This window comes from Pyrus communis, chromosome 3 (genome assembly GCF_041283825.1).
Source record: "Pyrus communis isolate YQ-2024b chromosome 3, ASM4128382v1, whole genome shotgun sequence".
Lineage (NCBI taxonomy): Eukaryota > Viridiplantae > Streptophyta > Magnoliopsida > Rosales > Rosaceae > Pyrus > Pyrus communis.
This window is the reverse complement of record NC_142567.1, coordinates 678767-693933: the sequence shown is the minus strand read 5'-3', so window position 1 is coordinate 693933 and position 15167 is coordinate 678767. Positions and strand designations below refer to the sequence as shown.

General features: G+C 37.3%; 2 protein-coding genes across 4 annotated transcripts; one reads left to right on the top strand and one right to left on the bottom strand.

The window, feature by feature from the left end:
- Positions 1-3154: 3154 nt before the first annotated feature.
- On the top strand, positions 3155-7765 carry UXS4 (UDP-xylose synthase 4). Of its 3 annotated transcripts, XM_088690465.1 has the most exons (8): positions 3156-3904; positions 4324-4470; positions 4932-5011; positions 5748-5831; positions 5920-5994; positions 6850-6942; positions 7051-7246; positions 7280-7368. In XM_088690465.1, exons 1-8 carry the CDS (start codon positions 3277-3279, stop codon positions 7300-7302), a joined length of 1326 nt encoding a protein of 441 aa, XP_088546591.1. In that variant the 5' UTR covers positions 3156-3276; the 3' UTR covers positions 7303-7368. The 3 variants fall into 3 exon arrangements, with proteins under 3 accessions (XP_088546589.1, XP_088546590.1, XP_088546591.1); XM_088690463.1 differs by having other exon boundaries at positions 3155-3904; positions 7051-7765; XM_088690464.1 differs by having other exon boundaries at positions 3155-3908; positions 4328-4470; positions 7051-7765.
- A 165-nt stretch (positions 7766-7930) lies between these two features.
- LOC137716339 (alpha/beta-Hydrolases superfamily protein) lies at positions 7931-12906 on the bottom strand. Its single transcript, XM_068455777.2, has 8 exons — positions 12425-12906; positions 12204-12294; positions 12036-12068; positions 9468-9614; positions 9246-9376; positions 8993-9130; positions 8621-8719; positions 7931-8458 (listed from the first exon to the last, which is right to left on the bottom strand). The coding sequence occupies exons 1-8, from the start codon at positions 12443-12445 to the stop codon at positions 8075-8077; spliced, it is 1044 nt and encodes a 347-aa protein (XP_068311878.2). The 5' UTR covers positions 12446-12906; the 3' UTR covers positions 7931-8074.
- Positions 12907-15167: the final 2261 nt, after the last annotated feature.

The following is a 15167-nucleotide window of genomic DNA, read 5'->3' as shown; positions in this document are numbered from 1 at the left end:
TTTAATAGCAGTTTCAAACAGACCTTCAACTCAAATAATTATGTTGGCTTTTCACGTGTACCACAATATTTTCCTACAGACCGATAGTTTCGATTAATTTGAAGTAAACGATAGCTTGTACCAAATATTTTATATAGCAATGTGATCAGTTGCATCAATATGATAATAGGCACATGGAATGTGTATCAGTTGCGTGTTTATATTCTATAATCCATGGATCTAAAAGTTGATGCGTGACATGTAGCCTGCAGATATAGAAAACTAGAAAAATAAAAAAATAAAATGAAAAATACAAAGAAGTAGAAGAATGCATTTTCTGCGGCTTGTAAGTATGTACTAACAAGCGCATTCCCTTGTGATTTCTGAATCTCCAGACTGCACCAGTTTTATAAAAACTAATTAATCCGCACTGCTGAGGTCCTTAATCTTTTATACGTTTGGTTAATCTGCAGTTTGTTAATTTTTTAATCATGTTTCCAGTTTGTGCACACAACTCAAGTCGCCAGCAAGACTACACCACAAACTTATTTTTGGTTTAGTTTTGGAAGGGAGATTGAGATTCACTTCCCACTTTTGTGTCTGAAACCCATAAATCGAGTGTTCCAGACCACTTACTTTCTTGTCTAGGGCTCTTATTAGCTCATACCATTAGCTCATTTCACAAAAATTCAAAAATTTGAACTGTCCGAATCTCTTTCTCTCTTTGTTGAACCATTCGAGTCTCTGAGTCCGCCGCCTTCGGACATAGAGATCCGTCGCATTCCATGAAAGGGAATGGAAGTTGTGATTTCACATGTTTACTTTAATTTTTGGTCATTGGATTAGTTAGGTCAAACGAAAACAACAAACATGATTAAATATGAATGTGTAAGAGGTTAAAAAAGTGTGAAAATGATTTCCTTTTTGGAACTAGAGATTCTAAGGTGCTTGTCATAAGTTTGAACATCCATTTTTATCGCAAGAAATTTGTAGCTTAATTGTTTAAGAACATTTCTTTGCTTATAACGTTTTGACTTCGAATCTCCTTTCCTCAATGTAGTTTGTATATTAGCAAAATAAATAAACATTAACATTGGTTAAGACTCTGAATTGTGAATAATTAATTTATGAGAAAATTTCTTTATGGTGAATCCTGCTCCAAAACAATATCTAATCACTATTTAGTGGCACTAATTGTAGGAAAAGGATCCGGATCCTTTTCTTGGGGATCTTAAGGATCCTGTAATCGTGATCGTTCATCGTACGTCGTGCGATCAGTTTTCGTTAGGTACTATTTATATTTAATTTTAAATTTTAAATTTTGAAATGATTTCTGACCGCACTATGTACGATGAACGATCACAATCATATGATCTCTAGGATGCCCAAAAAAAAAAGATCTGGCGAGAATCTTTTTCCCTAATTGTATATTTTTTGGTCATGATTCTGGGTAAAAATCTTGAATTAAAATCCTTAACTTGATAAGTGTTGCCTTTATAATGCTGGTTTTTGCCACAAACAAACATACATGGATCTTATTGCCAATGTTCCCCGTAACGTAAATCATTGAAGTCTTGGTGTGAAATGTAATGTGTACTTTCTACTTTCCTTGAATAATTGAGACTACATTTGCCTCCCATCAACCGATCTAGGTGTTTTTTTATTTTTATTTTTATTATATATATATATTTTTTTTTGGGCAAGATGAAATCCGCGACTCCACTTTGACTAGTTTCTTTTAAGTTATTAGCTCTGCCTCAATAACTTTAAGATATTTTATTAAGCGTCTTGATCCAACAATAATTATGTGTAATTGGACGTCCGACTTGTGTATTGATCCACTAGTGCTCACTTCATTTTGTAACCTTAGTGAACTTGGATTTTAACTTCGTTGATTTAGAATGCTTAAGTATGTACATGTATAATTATACACTGAAATTTTTAGCAATTAAACTCTTAAATGTATATCTAACGCTTTCTTATTTGTTCGGTGCTTGGCATAAAACAAATCAAAATTTCATGGTAAACACGGGTGTTGGGGAATGATACGGGGGTGCACCTTCAATCATGTCAAATGAACAGTGCCTACGAAGGACTTGATTTGACATTCATAATTATTTTGAAGAGCAAGTCAAAATATCTAACTGAAGAATTAATAATACCCCCTGAGTCTCCACTGCCTCCAGTTAAAGAGGAAATTTTTAATTATGACGGGAATATAAGTGGTATACTAAGTGTTTTAATATGAATGGTGGAAAATTTTATTTTTTAAATTATTAACTTTTTAGCACACATAACTTATTATTTGTATAATGACACGTGGTGTATGACTTCGTATACTGTTCACACAGAAAAATCTCTCTGGTTAAAGCGAGTGACCACCAATGTTAAATTGTTAAACCATTAATTACAATTAGTTCTCTTTTTTTTCTTTTTTTCTTTTTAAATTAGCTTGTGACTTTGCTACGACACTCAAACTTTTTGAGAGTCAGAAATATTCATTAAGACATTTCAGCCTTCCCCATTTACCATCGTGCGATTTACTAACGGCATGAATCGAATCTAGGACGTGTTGTGTGAAATACGAGTCTGAAATTTGTCTATAACCATTGAACTACTCTGTGATAGTTATTAATTAGTTAATTAATCAATGAAAAAATCGAAATACATTAACCAAATCCAAAGCCTACCAAATCACCCAACTATTAAAAATAAACATCTTTAATACAACAATATATTTACATTAAGAGTGGAGAATTTGGATTAAAATACATAACGAAGTTTGATATTATAAATTAGTATTGAAATTTGTTATTTCGTAATTCAAATTTCAAAACTCTGTTAAAGTTAAAGAAAAATATCAATAAAATATTTTACTGCATGACAAACGTAAACGACGCTTTATCGCGTTAACAAAAAATTGTAATAAATATGTATCCTAATGCGGATTCAACATCCCTTGATATTTTTCACCAATCAATTACCAATTTAATACACTAACGTAATTATTTGAAAAAAAAAAATAGGTGACAAACCAATGAAATCCATTCCCATAAAAATCACACCAAATGACAACCGTTTCCTTTTCAAACAGAAAAAGGAGCCAAGTGCCGTTTTGTAAATACCGCCAAAAGCCAGACCCTATTTCCCACCCCCTCACAGCTTAAATACCCTCGGCACACACACGAGTGAGACTGCATCACAAAAACCCGGCACAAAGCGAGTTGCCGGCGATTCCAACTCGTTTAACTCAGATTCTCAAAACTCACTCTTCCTCTTCCGACGCAGTTCCGACAAATGGGTTCGGGGCTGATTTTCCGAGGGCACGAAGCGGACCAACAGGTGGCGGACACCTATTCGCCCAAACCTCCGAAGCCGTGGGCCTCCGTGACCCGCCCGATTCAGTACTTGCTCCGAGAGCAGCGCCTCGTTTTCATCCTTGTGGGCATTGCTATCGCCACCGTAGTGTTCACCCTCCTCCCGTCTTCCGCCCCTATTTCTCCGTACGCCACAGGTAACGTCCCGATCTCGAACGAGTACGTCCGGTACGACTTCGATTCGTCGGCGACGGCCCATTACAAGCCGGCCTACGACCGACGGTTCGGGTTGAACAGCTGGAATTCTGGCGGCAAGGTGCCCCTGGGACTGAAACGAAAGGGGCTCCGGATCGTCGTGACTGGCGGGGCCGGGTTCGTCGGATCGCATCTTGTGGACCGTCTGATTGAGCGAGGCGACAGCGTGATCGTTGTGGACAATTTCTTCACCGGAAGGAAGGAGAATGTGATGCACCATTTCGGAAACCCGAGGTTTGAGCTCATCCGGCACGACGTCGTCGAGCCGCTTCTGCTCGAGGTCGACCAGATCTACCATCTCGCTTGCCCTGCCTCCCCTGTTCATTACAAATTCAACCCTGTCAAGACCATTATATCCTTTCCTACTACAATTTCTTGTCATTTTTTTAAAATTCATTTAACATTTAAGTAGTTGCAGAGTCCTGACCAATCAATTAGTCCAGCGGTCATGGCCGACTTGCTGTTGCGGCCAATTGACTATGGCGGTCGGATAATTGGTCAGGTGGTCAACACTCCTTGGTTAATTGGCCAGGGTACAGAACAGTCAGTTGGTCAGGCGGTTACATCATCTCGTCAGTTGAGCTTGACAAGAGTGACCCCGCCTGACCAATTGGCCAATGCGGTCATCGTGGCAGAATGACCGCCAGACAATTGCCCGATCGGCAACATTATCAAGTTTAATTGACCTAACTCATGTCTGCATAACGTTTTAGTTCCATTTGTTGTTGTAAATTTTTTTGAAGCCTTAATTTTGAATCTTTGGAGATGCACAAAACCAATGTGGTGGGGACTCTAAACATGCTGGGTCTCGCAAAGAGGATCGGCGCGCGGTTCTTGCTGACGAGCACCAGCGAGGTGTACGGCGATCCTCTGCAGCACCCGCAGGTTGAAACCTACTGGGGCAACGTTAATCCAATCGGTGAGTTTCCGAACATCATCTCTTCTCTCTCCGTTTCCTTAGCCGTTTCTACCTGTCGTTACGGCGTATGTTAGCGGCAAGATGTGCGTTTAGTCTAAACTGCGCGGGACGGGCGCCGGGTGTCCGTGTCTTTGATTTGAAACAAGTTACGGAGTCTAGTGCACGTTGGACAAGGTGGGTTGGGCCCACGTGGCCAAACGTTCCTTAGATCCGGTCGTTTTCCACGGTGAACGAGAGATCCGTGATTTGCGGGTCCACTCATCGGACGGTGGGGATTAGTGTTCTCTCCACGTCTCCGCCATGACCAATGGTGATTGGCAGTAAAATAAGTAATTAGGGGAGGGCAGGAATGTAAAATCGACAGGCGTTATTAGGTTTAGAGTGGGTCTAGATCTGACAGGGTGTACAGAGTTTTTGGTCTGTTACCTGACAAGGTAGTTGGCTGTCTGAATGGCTGCCAGGTGTCCGAAGTTGTTACGACGAGGGAAAACGTACGGCCGAGACATTGACCATGGACTACCACAGAGGAGCTGGAGTTGAGGTATGGTAACATTTGCGTGTTTCACATTTACCCTTCACCTTTATGGAACCGATTTCCGTACTCAAAAGAACTGAGCCCATTCATTAAATGATTCGTATTATTGAAATTTAATTCGACGGTTACAACGGATTCTTTAAAAGTTGTAATAATTATAGATGTTGGATCAAATTTCAATATTCCGAATCATTTGATCCTTGTGCTCGGTTTTTTTGGGTCCAGAGGGGATCCGGTTCCCACATTATAGATGCAAAGTTTGAATGTTTTACTAACGTCACATGGATCTAATGTTCATTTGTTCAACATATCAACCAAATTATTGATATTTTCGTTGAAAAATTAAGAATTAATATGGAAGGGGATGAAATGCAAGCTTCACCCCATATAGACGAGATATAGAAAAATCAATAAATATCAACGATATTTAATGATTCACTACAAAAATTTTGCCTAAACTCATTGCGAATTTTGAACTATTGAATTTTGAATGAGAAATTTTCGACTAAATTTGAATGAGTTGATACACCCACCTGTTGCAGATTTTCATAATTTCCATAAAAGGTAATTATATGGATATCAATATCCATTGGTATTTCCGCCTGTATCGATATTTTAAAAACTGCATGTATCAAAGTTAGTGATCACATTTTATAAAGGGGGTCTAGAAACATTCGAACTTGTTTTTATCCAAAATCTTAGATGTAATGATTTTTGTTTGCAATTTGGTATGTCATTGCAGGTTAGGATTGCTAGGATTTTTAACACTTACGGGCCAAGAATGTGCATAGATGACGGCCGTGTTGTTAGTAACTTTGTTGCTCAGGTAAATTGCTTGTATCTTTGATTATCTTTCGTTGAAACGGTGAGCTGTTTGTTTTAATGCTAAATGCGGAATGGTTGCAATAATGCAGGCGTTGAGGAAAGAACCGATGACGGTTTATGGTGACGGGAAGCAAACAAGGAGTTTCCAATATGTTTCTGATCTGGTGAGTGAGTCTACTTCAATACCATATATTAAGAAGTCGGTGTTGTTTATGTTTGCTTTGTTGCGTTGTGCTTAGCTTGGCAGTTTAATACTCCAAATTGCTTCTTTTTAGAGTTTATAGAATCAAGCCATGTGAAAATTTTATAATGCAAGATTAGAGACTAAGAAGGTGATTAAAAGTTATTAGTGAACATTATGTTGCCCATGTGCATCATACAAAGCATTGGAAATCGGTTTGTGAATTAAAATTTGTGCAGATTAGATAAATATAATTGATGCTTTTGTGCACATGCTGCGCACTTCAGCTCTGATCTAAGCAAAATTAGTCAATGTTTTGCATTTCGATCAGTTTTTTCGTATGAGAGTAATCATCAACATGCATTTGTTAATTGCATCTTACGTTGGTAAGTCTGGGTTGACTTGTTTGTGTTTTTGCACCATCGTTGTTTGCTCGGAGGAGTAATACGAATTTTTCAGAATCAAAACTAGTAAACCTCAGAAAAGCAGGATGTTCGTGTCTTTTGCGATGTTTCTTTTGAAATTTTTATAAATATATTGGAGGAAGTAAACAGTCCAATTTAGGGTATCTGGCGCCTGGTGGCGATCTGTTTTAGTAGGTATAGTAGTAGGACAATTTTTGGTAGACTTTCTTGCAAGTGAGATTTTCTTACGTGCAAGTGTGATTTGGGATAGAATACTTCGTAGTTGGGCGTTTGGGGTGTGCTTTTATATGTTATGCTGGGAAGCGGAGAGAAGTTACTTCCACACATAAGTGATTTTCTGGTTTAGTACTGCTTGTTGCTGATGCTGAAAAGTAATATGACACTGCCGTTTTGTGTATCGCAACCCACAACAGGTGGAAGGTCTGATGCGTCTGATGGAAGGTGAACATGTGGGACCCTTCAATCTCGGAAACCCGGGTGAATTCACCATGCTCGAACTTGCAAAGGTAAAATTAAGATCAGATGACATCCCTAATCAAATGTTGCAGCTTAATAATTTTCTGGTTCATCACTTATTTTGTATTTTTTGCTTGTTTTTTGGTTGGTGCTTGCAGGTGGTGCAAGAAACAATCGACCCAGCAGCAAAGATCGAGTATAGGCCGAACACAGAGGATGACCCCCACAAGAGGAAACCTGATATCACAAAGGCTAAAGACTTACTCGGCTGGCAACCAAAGGTGTCCCTTCAAAAGGGTCTCCCTCTCATGGTCTCTGACTTCAGGAAACGCATCTTCGGTGACCACAAGGAAGGTGGCGCTACCATCTTCGGTGACCACAAGGAAGGTGGCGCTACCACCGCCCTGTAATATATCTCCCGATGTTAATGTCTTGGCATGGCAATTGGCTAATATACTTGAATTCTCACTTGCAAACCGGCAACAGGGAAAGACAATTCCTTTCTTCTTTCTTTCCCGTCCAATTCCCAGACAAAATACAGCAGGAAAGATCTCGCAGCTGCAGTAGTGGCAAAAACAGTAGAGTATAAGTTCCAGCGCCCCTTTGTATGTCCTTTTGTTCGTTCTGTGTTGTTGTCGTCTTAAAGCTTAATAGAACAGCGAGAGCTTCTCTTTTCCGTCTTCCTATTCTTTTCTGTGCCACCGGTCCCCATTAGAGGCGGCATTGATAAGATTACATAAATTTTCATGATATTTACTTCTTGTATTCTGAATTAGCTTCTCCAAATTATTGATCCATTTCATTAGATGCTTGTATGCACCAAAAGCCCCAGGTTCGGCGAGGTTAATGTATTAAAAGGGAGAATTTTTAGCAGATGGTGCTGCTACGTTTGGCAGCAAACTCGCTTTGGGTAAACCGTATCAGTTACAATTGTGAAAGACCTTTTTTTTCCCCTATGCACCTCTTTTGATTTTTGGACTTCACATCGAAGACATTAAAGATGGATTGAGCGAAATAAACAGAGATGTGTGGAAATCATTTTTCTAAAAGTACGATACTCATTAGTTAAGTGCATCTGATATTCGGAGATAAATTGTTATGGAGAGGTCCATGAAACATCTCTAATGGAAACACCGTAATTTTGAGACCGTGAATAAAAGGGGCAACATTTAAGAGCTAGGGCTACACTGGCGAGTGATGTAGCAATCTGCGCCCTCTCAACCCACAAAAATATGATGGCGTCCGCGGTCGCTGCTTTTTTTTTGGTGTCTGGGATGGTGGAGATGCTGTGCCGTTCATTTTCGGAATGCCATTCTTAAACGTGTGGATTGGTTGCACCACGACGGAGTTGTCATCAGTCGTGTGCTTCTCGAGCCAAGTTATGATGTCTGCAAAGACGACTTCCACGTTCCCATCGGGCTCTCCCGACGTTAGGCCGTGCCACATTCCAGGGTACAGTTTTATGGTCTTGTCTGTGCTGCTGGCTTTCTCATACAGTGATCTGCTCACTTCTGGGTCTGTAACTGTATCTGCCTCCCCATGCAACACGAAGAATGGTAGCCTCACCTGCCCAAATGAATCCCGAAAATCAACGCTAATCGGGTCAATTAGCAATCTAAGCAGTCTAGCATTATTACTGAATCAACTAGGCAAAACGGAAGTTAGACCAGTTGGCCAACATAGTGTGTCGGTCAAAATATATTGAATAAAATGGTAGCAAGAAAATACCTCATGCAAAGTGTCTTCAAGGGCCATGCTAGTTCTCAGCATTTCCAGTGCTGTTTTAAGCCTTGGCTTGTCTTGATATATCAGTTTGTTGCTCCTTATCTGAAGGGGACACCATCTAAACATTTAAACTCGATCCATTTCTATCTAACATTTCGAAAAAAAAGTTACAAGTTTGAGGCTATTTAGTTCCAGCAGCTTTCGCAAAAGATTCACTTTCGTTCCTGTATTTTTGATTGCATCAAAATTGGTATTGAGTTTTGCAAATTGTACAAATCCGAGAGAATCGTTCAACTTCTGTTAGGTAAATTAGACGGACTCGCAGAAGGAACGTCTTCGGATTGGTACAAAATTTAAAGTAGAGCTAATTGTCACCTTTTCGCGCTTTACAGGATCTTTGAAGGCAGAGTCAATGACGTCCTTGGTGGGTACTATCTTCCATTTGGGAATAATCCCCTCCGCTCTGGTTAATACATTGATCACCAGCTGGTGTGGCTTGACCTTTTCTGATATCTACAAAATATTACTCGCAAATTGTGAGCAAAACTTCAGCCCGATGGTCGGATTAGGCGAGCAAAACTTACACGCGAAATAACCAAACGTAAATTGTAATGTGTGTTACTATTACCTTACACATGGGTGCAACAAGAACAGCACCATTCCAAAATGTAGGATCCTTCTTGTGAAGCAACAGGGAAACTGCCCCTCCCATGGATTCTCCATACAAAAATCTACACTTGTCCCTGTAATCCTCATCCGCTGCGATACCATTTTAAAATCGTTTTCATTAAAACTAAAATAACTTTATATCGTCACACTTAAAAACTTCGTAATTGAATTGGATACATACCACAAATTGATTTGAAGAATTCATTGCAATCGTTGACAATGTTTTCGAACTTCTTGATGTAACATCTAACCCCTCTCGAACGTCCATGGCCCTCGTAGTCGATTCCAAACACGGCATAGCCCGCGTTAGCTAGGCGAATCCCACACTCTATGTACATGACCATAGCACATCGAATTAATTTATCAATTAACGGTTAACCCCAAAATCAAAAAGTAATTAAGTCATATCAATATTTATAAACTAGAGACCCTACGGTCCAAAATTTGTTTGCCAACCAAATTCAAACCAAACTAAAACAAACCGGTTGACCAAAAATTTCGTTTTCATTTGGTACCTCGTTCATACGACATGGCAGTTGAAAATCCCGATGGAGGGTTGCTGTCAATGATGGCCCAAAATAATAAATTTGAAAGGAAAAAGCAAATTAAACGCCGAAAATGTCTTGAGAAAAATTTGCGTTCGGATGTACTCGTTGCAACTGTCTCTCTTGCGATATATATTTATGTGAGTGGTACATGTTGTAAAAGCGATTGATATACAACATGCAAAGAATCATTTTCTTTGAGATTCTATGATCGTGATCATTTATTTTATATTATGCGATTAAAAATTATTTTAAAATTAAATATAAATAATACTTAACGAAAACTGATTGCACAATATACTATAAATAATCACTATTATAGGATTCCAGAAAAAATGAAAAAAAAATAGGACTCGAAAAGAATTCTGCAAGGATCATTTATCTAAAAGAAGGTAGTCAAAGATTAGGGCAATTATTTAAGATAAAGTCTAAAGTAGATAGGACGTTTTCATTGCTTATTAATTAGCATTATAGACTGCACGCAAGGGTAACTGACCGGAAAAGGATCCACCGTGATGATGATCGTTCATCATATATCGTAGGGTTAGTTTTCGTTAGATATTATTTATATTTAATTTTAAATTTTATATTTTGAAATGATTTATGACCGCATAATATATGATGAACGGTAACGATCATGCGATCTTTAGGATTCTTAAGAAAATGATCTAGCGAGGATCATTTTCCCAACTGACCTACTAAATGCCAATTATAAAGATTGGATGGGATACATGTAGCTTAGCTAGAAACTCGCTTCCCTGTTCATAAAAATCGAAGTAATATAGAGATTAGGTTTCTCTCCCTTCCTCTTTCCATGTCCTTCCATCCTCTCATTTCACATTCTTTATTTTGTTTTTCTCTTTCTATAAAAAATTAATACAAATGTTGACGTGACTTAACTGTGATCGTTCAAATAGAAGGAAAGGAAAGGAAAGAGAAAAAAAGAAATGAGAGAATTCTACTCTGTAATATAGTGTCCTGGTACTCACTGTTTCGTATCTACGTAGAAACTATTTAAAATTCAACATTTTATCAAAATAGATGAATACGAGGACACTATCTATCATGCTCCACCATTTACTGTTCATAAAAGCGGATTTCTTTCTAATTTAAGTTCTTAACGACGTGAGTTTAAATTTCGTCAATGATTAATCTAACAAAACTTATCGTTTGACAAAAAAAAAAAACACACACACACACAAACACGTTGCCGGTTGTGCCTCAAATAATTGAACATTGAAACAGAATGGCAGCAGTCATTCAGTGCAGTAGGCATAGGGAATACGAAGAGTATGGGCACTAATAATCCCGCGTGGGTGGGATAGGACATAAAAGGACGGTGCAACACACATGTTTGGCAATGATTTGAGCTTATCCGCGCTTTGTTTCTTTTCTAATTCCTGTCTCTCCTTTGTGAATCGTAACAAATGCAGAGCAGGAATAGCATATGAGAGAGCAATATCATCAGAATTCACATGCGCCTATTTCTCTATGAGAAATGGCAAGGAGAGACTCTTAAAGTGAAAATTTTCATGAATTCTCAGCTACCTTACAGTTTAACAATAATTTTTGTATCAATATCATAAAATATTGTGCTAAAAACATAAAATTACAAAGAAATCATAGTGAGTTTTACTTTTGAAATAATCTCCTTAATCTCTTTCCTTATTTCCCAAAAGATATTATCATCTTTTGATTCGATAACATAACCGACTAGACATATGCCCTTTTTGAGAGGCAAATTACTGCAAAAAGGTCGTGACTTTCACTCTCGTTTTCTCGTTTTGTACTTATACCTTTGTATTAATACTTTTTTATTTGCGTTTGATCTATTTAATTCAAAATCTAGAAAATAAGAGAGTACTCTGGGAGAAGAAAATTGCAAAAATCACTTTCCTAGAAGAAAAAAAACCCATCGGTTGAATTGAAAATTATTACCTCGTGAATTGATTTGCCTAATTTTAGGGTCTTTGCATCCACTAGATTTACCTTTCATGCAGAAAAAGGTGGAGATGAAGAAAGGTGAAAGTTACCTTAAAACTTTCTTTCCCGTTTTACCGTTGAAAGGGAAATTACTGTCTTAACACTATAATTAAAAGTTAAATGCCAGATTAATTAAAGAAGTAATGGTAATGGAGATTAAGAAAGAAGAAAGAAGGAATGGAAAACGAGGAAGATGAGTTATTTAAGATGATATTTAATACCTCTCATGAAACCGCTGCACTCCATGCCGTACCCTGCAACTCCATAATGAGCACCGATTAATATCCACACATGCTCCCATCAAACAGGGATGCAGATTCGGACGTAGCCGAGTTGGTTAGAACAGTGTATTTGCTCGAGTTTGAAAGACAAAAGAGAGGAGAGAGTACCATGGCAAAGAAAAACAAGGGCCTTTGGAGATGAAAAGGGCAACCATCTGCAAGTAAAAAGCTGCACTCCTCTTGAATTCCTTATGTAAACCTTCTCTCATGGAACAAAATAAACACCATTAATTAGAGAAAACACTATCTAGACAAACATATTATATATATCAACATTGTCTAATTCAAGCAAACACATATATGTGTATAATATATGTATATATACTTACTTCCTGATATTCTCCCTCCATGTTCACGCAAGAGAGCAAATTTAAAGAAAAGAAAACGACTCAGAATCCCATGTTTTTTATCCAACTGTGGATCTGTAGTGACGATGATAATTTGGAAAAAGAGAAGGTTGATGAGCGGCGATGTTATAAATTATAATATAATATTAGCCAAAAGAGGGAGAGATTCCGAAAGAAGATGGCGAAAAAAGTGGAGACTCCGAAACAGACGAGATGACAGAATGACGAAGGGACCGTGGGTACGTGTTTATCTGGAAATGTGATTTCTTTTCCGAAACCCAAATTGCGAAATATATGAAATGAAAGAAAGTGTGGATTGGCGTGGTAAAGAGACCAATTAGTACATTTTCCCAAAAATGAAGAAAAGAAAAGGAAATACATGAGACTATCTCCTACTATTGGGTGGAAATCGACAAAATTTAGCATCATGTCTCTATTAATTAATGAAACCTTATTTGTTAATCAAAAGTTGATGAAAAAATAACTTAGTCTTCTATTACACAAAAACAATGATAGGCAATAGTGTAATTTCACAAGTTCAAATTTTACTATTTTTTATTAAAGCCTTAACTATAAGTGATGTTAAAATATCTCCAACATTTAAAATTAAAAAAAAATAAACCAAAAACAAAAACCTCTCACTCCCCTCACATTCTCTCTCTCTCTCCTCCTCTCTCCTTCTCATTTTCTAAAAAAATGTGTTCATACATACAAAGTGTGTAGGCAAATGCTAGTTTTTAATTAAGAACTATCATTAGCACTCTAAAATTTTTATTATACACCTCTCATAAACGTGTTTTTCTTTCTAATTATAGAAAGTTTGAAGTGCAAAATGAGATTTTTAGAGTGCCAATAACAATTCCTTTTTAATTATTTGTTTTTATATATGAAGTTAGTTACTTTTTTCCTCCAAGGGTTAATGACCTATAATTCTCACCCGAACTTTATATTTTGTTAAATTTTTGTATTTCTTTAATATTTTTTTGTATGCTAACAACCTTAGAATTAGTTTTTGTATAATCTATCTTCTTTTATTTTACGATTGTTTTGATGTAAAAAATTCAAATTCTAAAAATTTTCTGTGGAACTTTTTATGGATTACATACAAATGGATGGGTATTCATAAATTTTTTATGTTGGATCTAATTTAGATTAATTAATAGTATTATTTTAACTATTAAATTTAAATTTGAGTTGTTGGATTTTTTTATTATTGTTAATTGATTAAAATGTATTTTTGCCATTGGATTTTAAAAGTAACCCAAGAGGCAAGGCTCATTGAATCATAACCCAAGAGGAGCGACAACCGATGAGTGGCAATTGTTAAGAAATCACATCCGCACATTATTTTAGTCCTATTGTGTGCCGCGCCACACTGGATTAGCCCGCGTCAATGGAATTGATGCGTAGGCCCTGCTATCCCCTTTTTTTACCTGGATTCATTGCCATAATGGCCTCATTTTCCGAAAATAGATCGTCTCCGGATCTCTTGCATCCAAAATCTTATCCACCCTAGGTGGACGCAAGACCCAAATACTCACCACAATCACAAAATCTTGTTTATTCCACCCCCAGAATACACCTCTTTTGATATTCTTTTCCACCGATGGGTTGGAGATAGTTTAAAGGCTTTATAATACAGTAACATACAATAAAGATGTTTTGTGCATTGATGTAATAATAATGCGTTTCTTAAAATGAAAGATTTCAAATTTTACTCATATAGAACGAGTTTAATATCTAATTATACATAATGTACTGATAGTTAATCTAAAAGTCACTTCCTCCATTGTCGCTTCATTTGGACCCAAAAAGGACAATGTCTTTTCCTCCATTGTCGTTTGTACAAAAAAAACTAAGCATTAGTGTCGTAACAATTATGTGTTTCGACGTTTGGTGCATCACGAGCCGTGAAAAAGTTGATAGTAAAGTTCACGGAAAAAAGAAAGAAAAAATCCTTAAAAATGTATAATTTGTATAGTTGGATATACGGGAGCACCATCTTTTACTTTTAGGTGATATGCATTTTGCTTTGATACCTATTTATTTATTTGTGTCACCAACCACGCACCAAACTTTTTAAAGTCATTTGATATAGTTGCTTTGTGCCTAATTAAATTTATAACATCATTTAATTTTTAGGGCACTATTTTCTACTTAGGTAGGATTCTCTGCCCTTCTATCCCCTCCTATTTAAACAGTTGCGATTACGCCACATCTACATCTTGTTTTGAATTTTTTATATGGAGAATAAGACAAAAAGAAGAGTGTGACATGAGAGGATGGAAGATGATGGTAATAGGAGGGGAGAGAATCATTCTCCCGCACCCTGTCCACTTAGGAAGAGGATTCTTTACCCTCCTATTCCCATCTCCTTTCATCCCGTCCTCTCAAACATTGTTTTTTGTGTCTTATTATCTCTATAAAAAAATCAATATAAGATGTTGACGTGGTTTAACCGTAACCGTTCAAATAAAAAAAACATGAAAGGGTAAAGAGATTAGGAGAGTAGAGAATCGTAGAGAATCCTGCTCCATCTACTTTAGGGCACCAAGAGATTCTGATAAGACTTTAAAATGACTTTAGGGTACCATCTACCATTTCTACTTTAGGGTGCCCTGTTTAATTTTGAATGGCGAGGAGTCCACCCACCACTCTTCTCTTTTTTACCCACCTTGTATTTTTAGTTACGCCCTCTTAAACTGCACTTTAATTTTATTTTGTC

Bases quoted from the DNA above. Each gene is read 5' to 3' on its own strand.
- UXS4 (XM_088690463.1), top strand. From the start codon at position 3,277: ATGGGTTCGGGGCTGATTTTCCGAGGGCACGAAGCGGACCAACAGGTG. The intron at 5,012-5,747 runs GTATGGTAACAT...ATGTCATTGCAG, and splicing joins ACAGAGGAGCTGGAGTTGAG to GTTAGGATTGCTAGGATTTT. The intron at 5,995-6,849 runs GTGAGTGAGTCT...AACCCACAACAG, and splicing joins TCCAATATGTTTCTGATCTG to GTGGAAGGTCTGATGCGTCT.
- LOC137716339 (XM_068455777.2), bottom strand. From the start codon at position 12,445: ATGGAGGGAGAATATCAGGAA. The intron at 9,615-12,035 runs GTATTAAATATC...TCATGTACATAG, and splicing joins GTGCAGCGGTTTCATGAGAG to AGTGTGGGATTCGCCTAGCT. The intron at 8,720-8,992 runs GTGACAATTAGC...TGTCCCCTTCAG, and splicing joins ATCCTGTAAAGCGCGAAAAG to ATAAGGAGCAACAAACTGAT.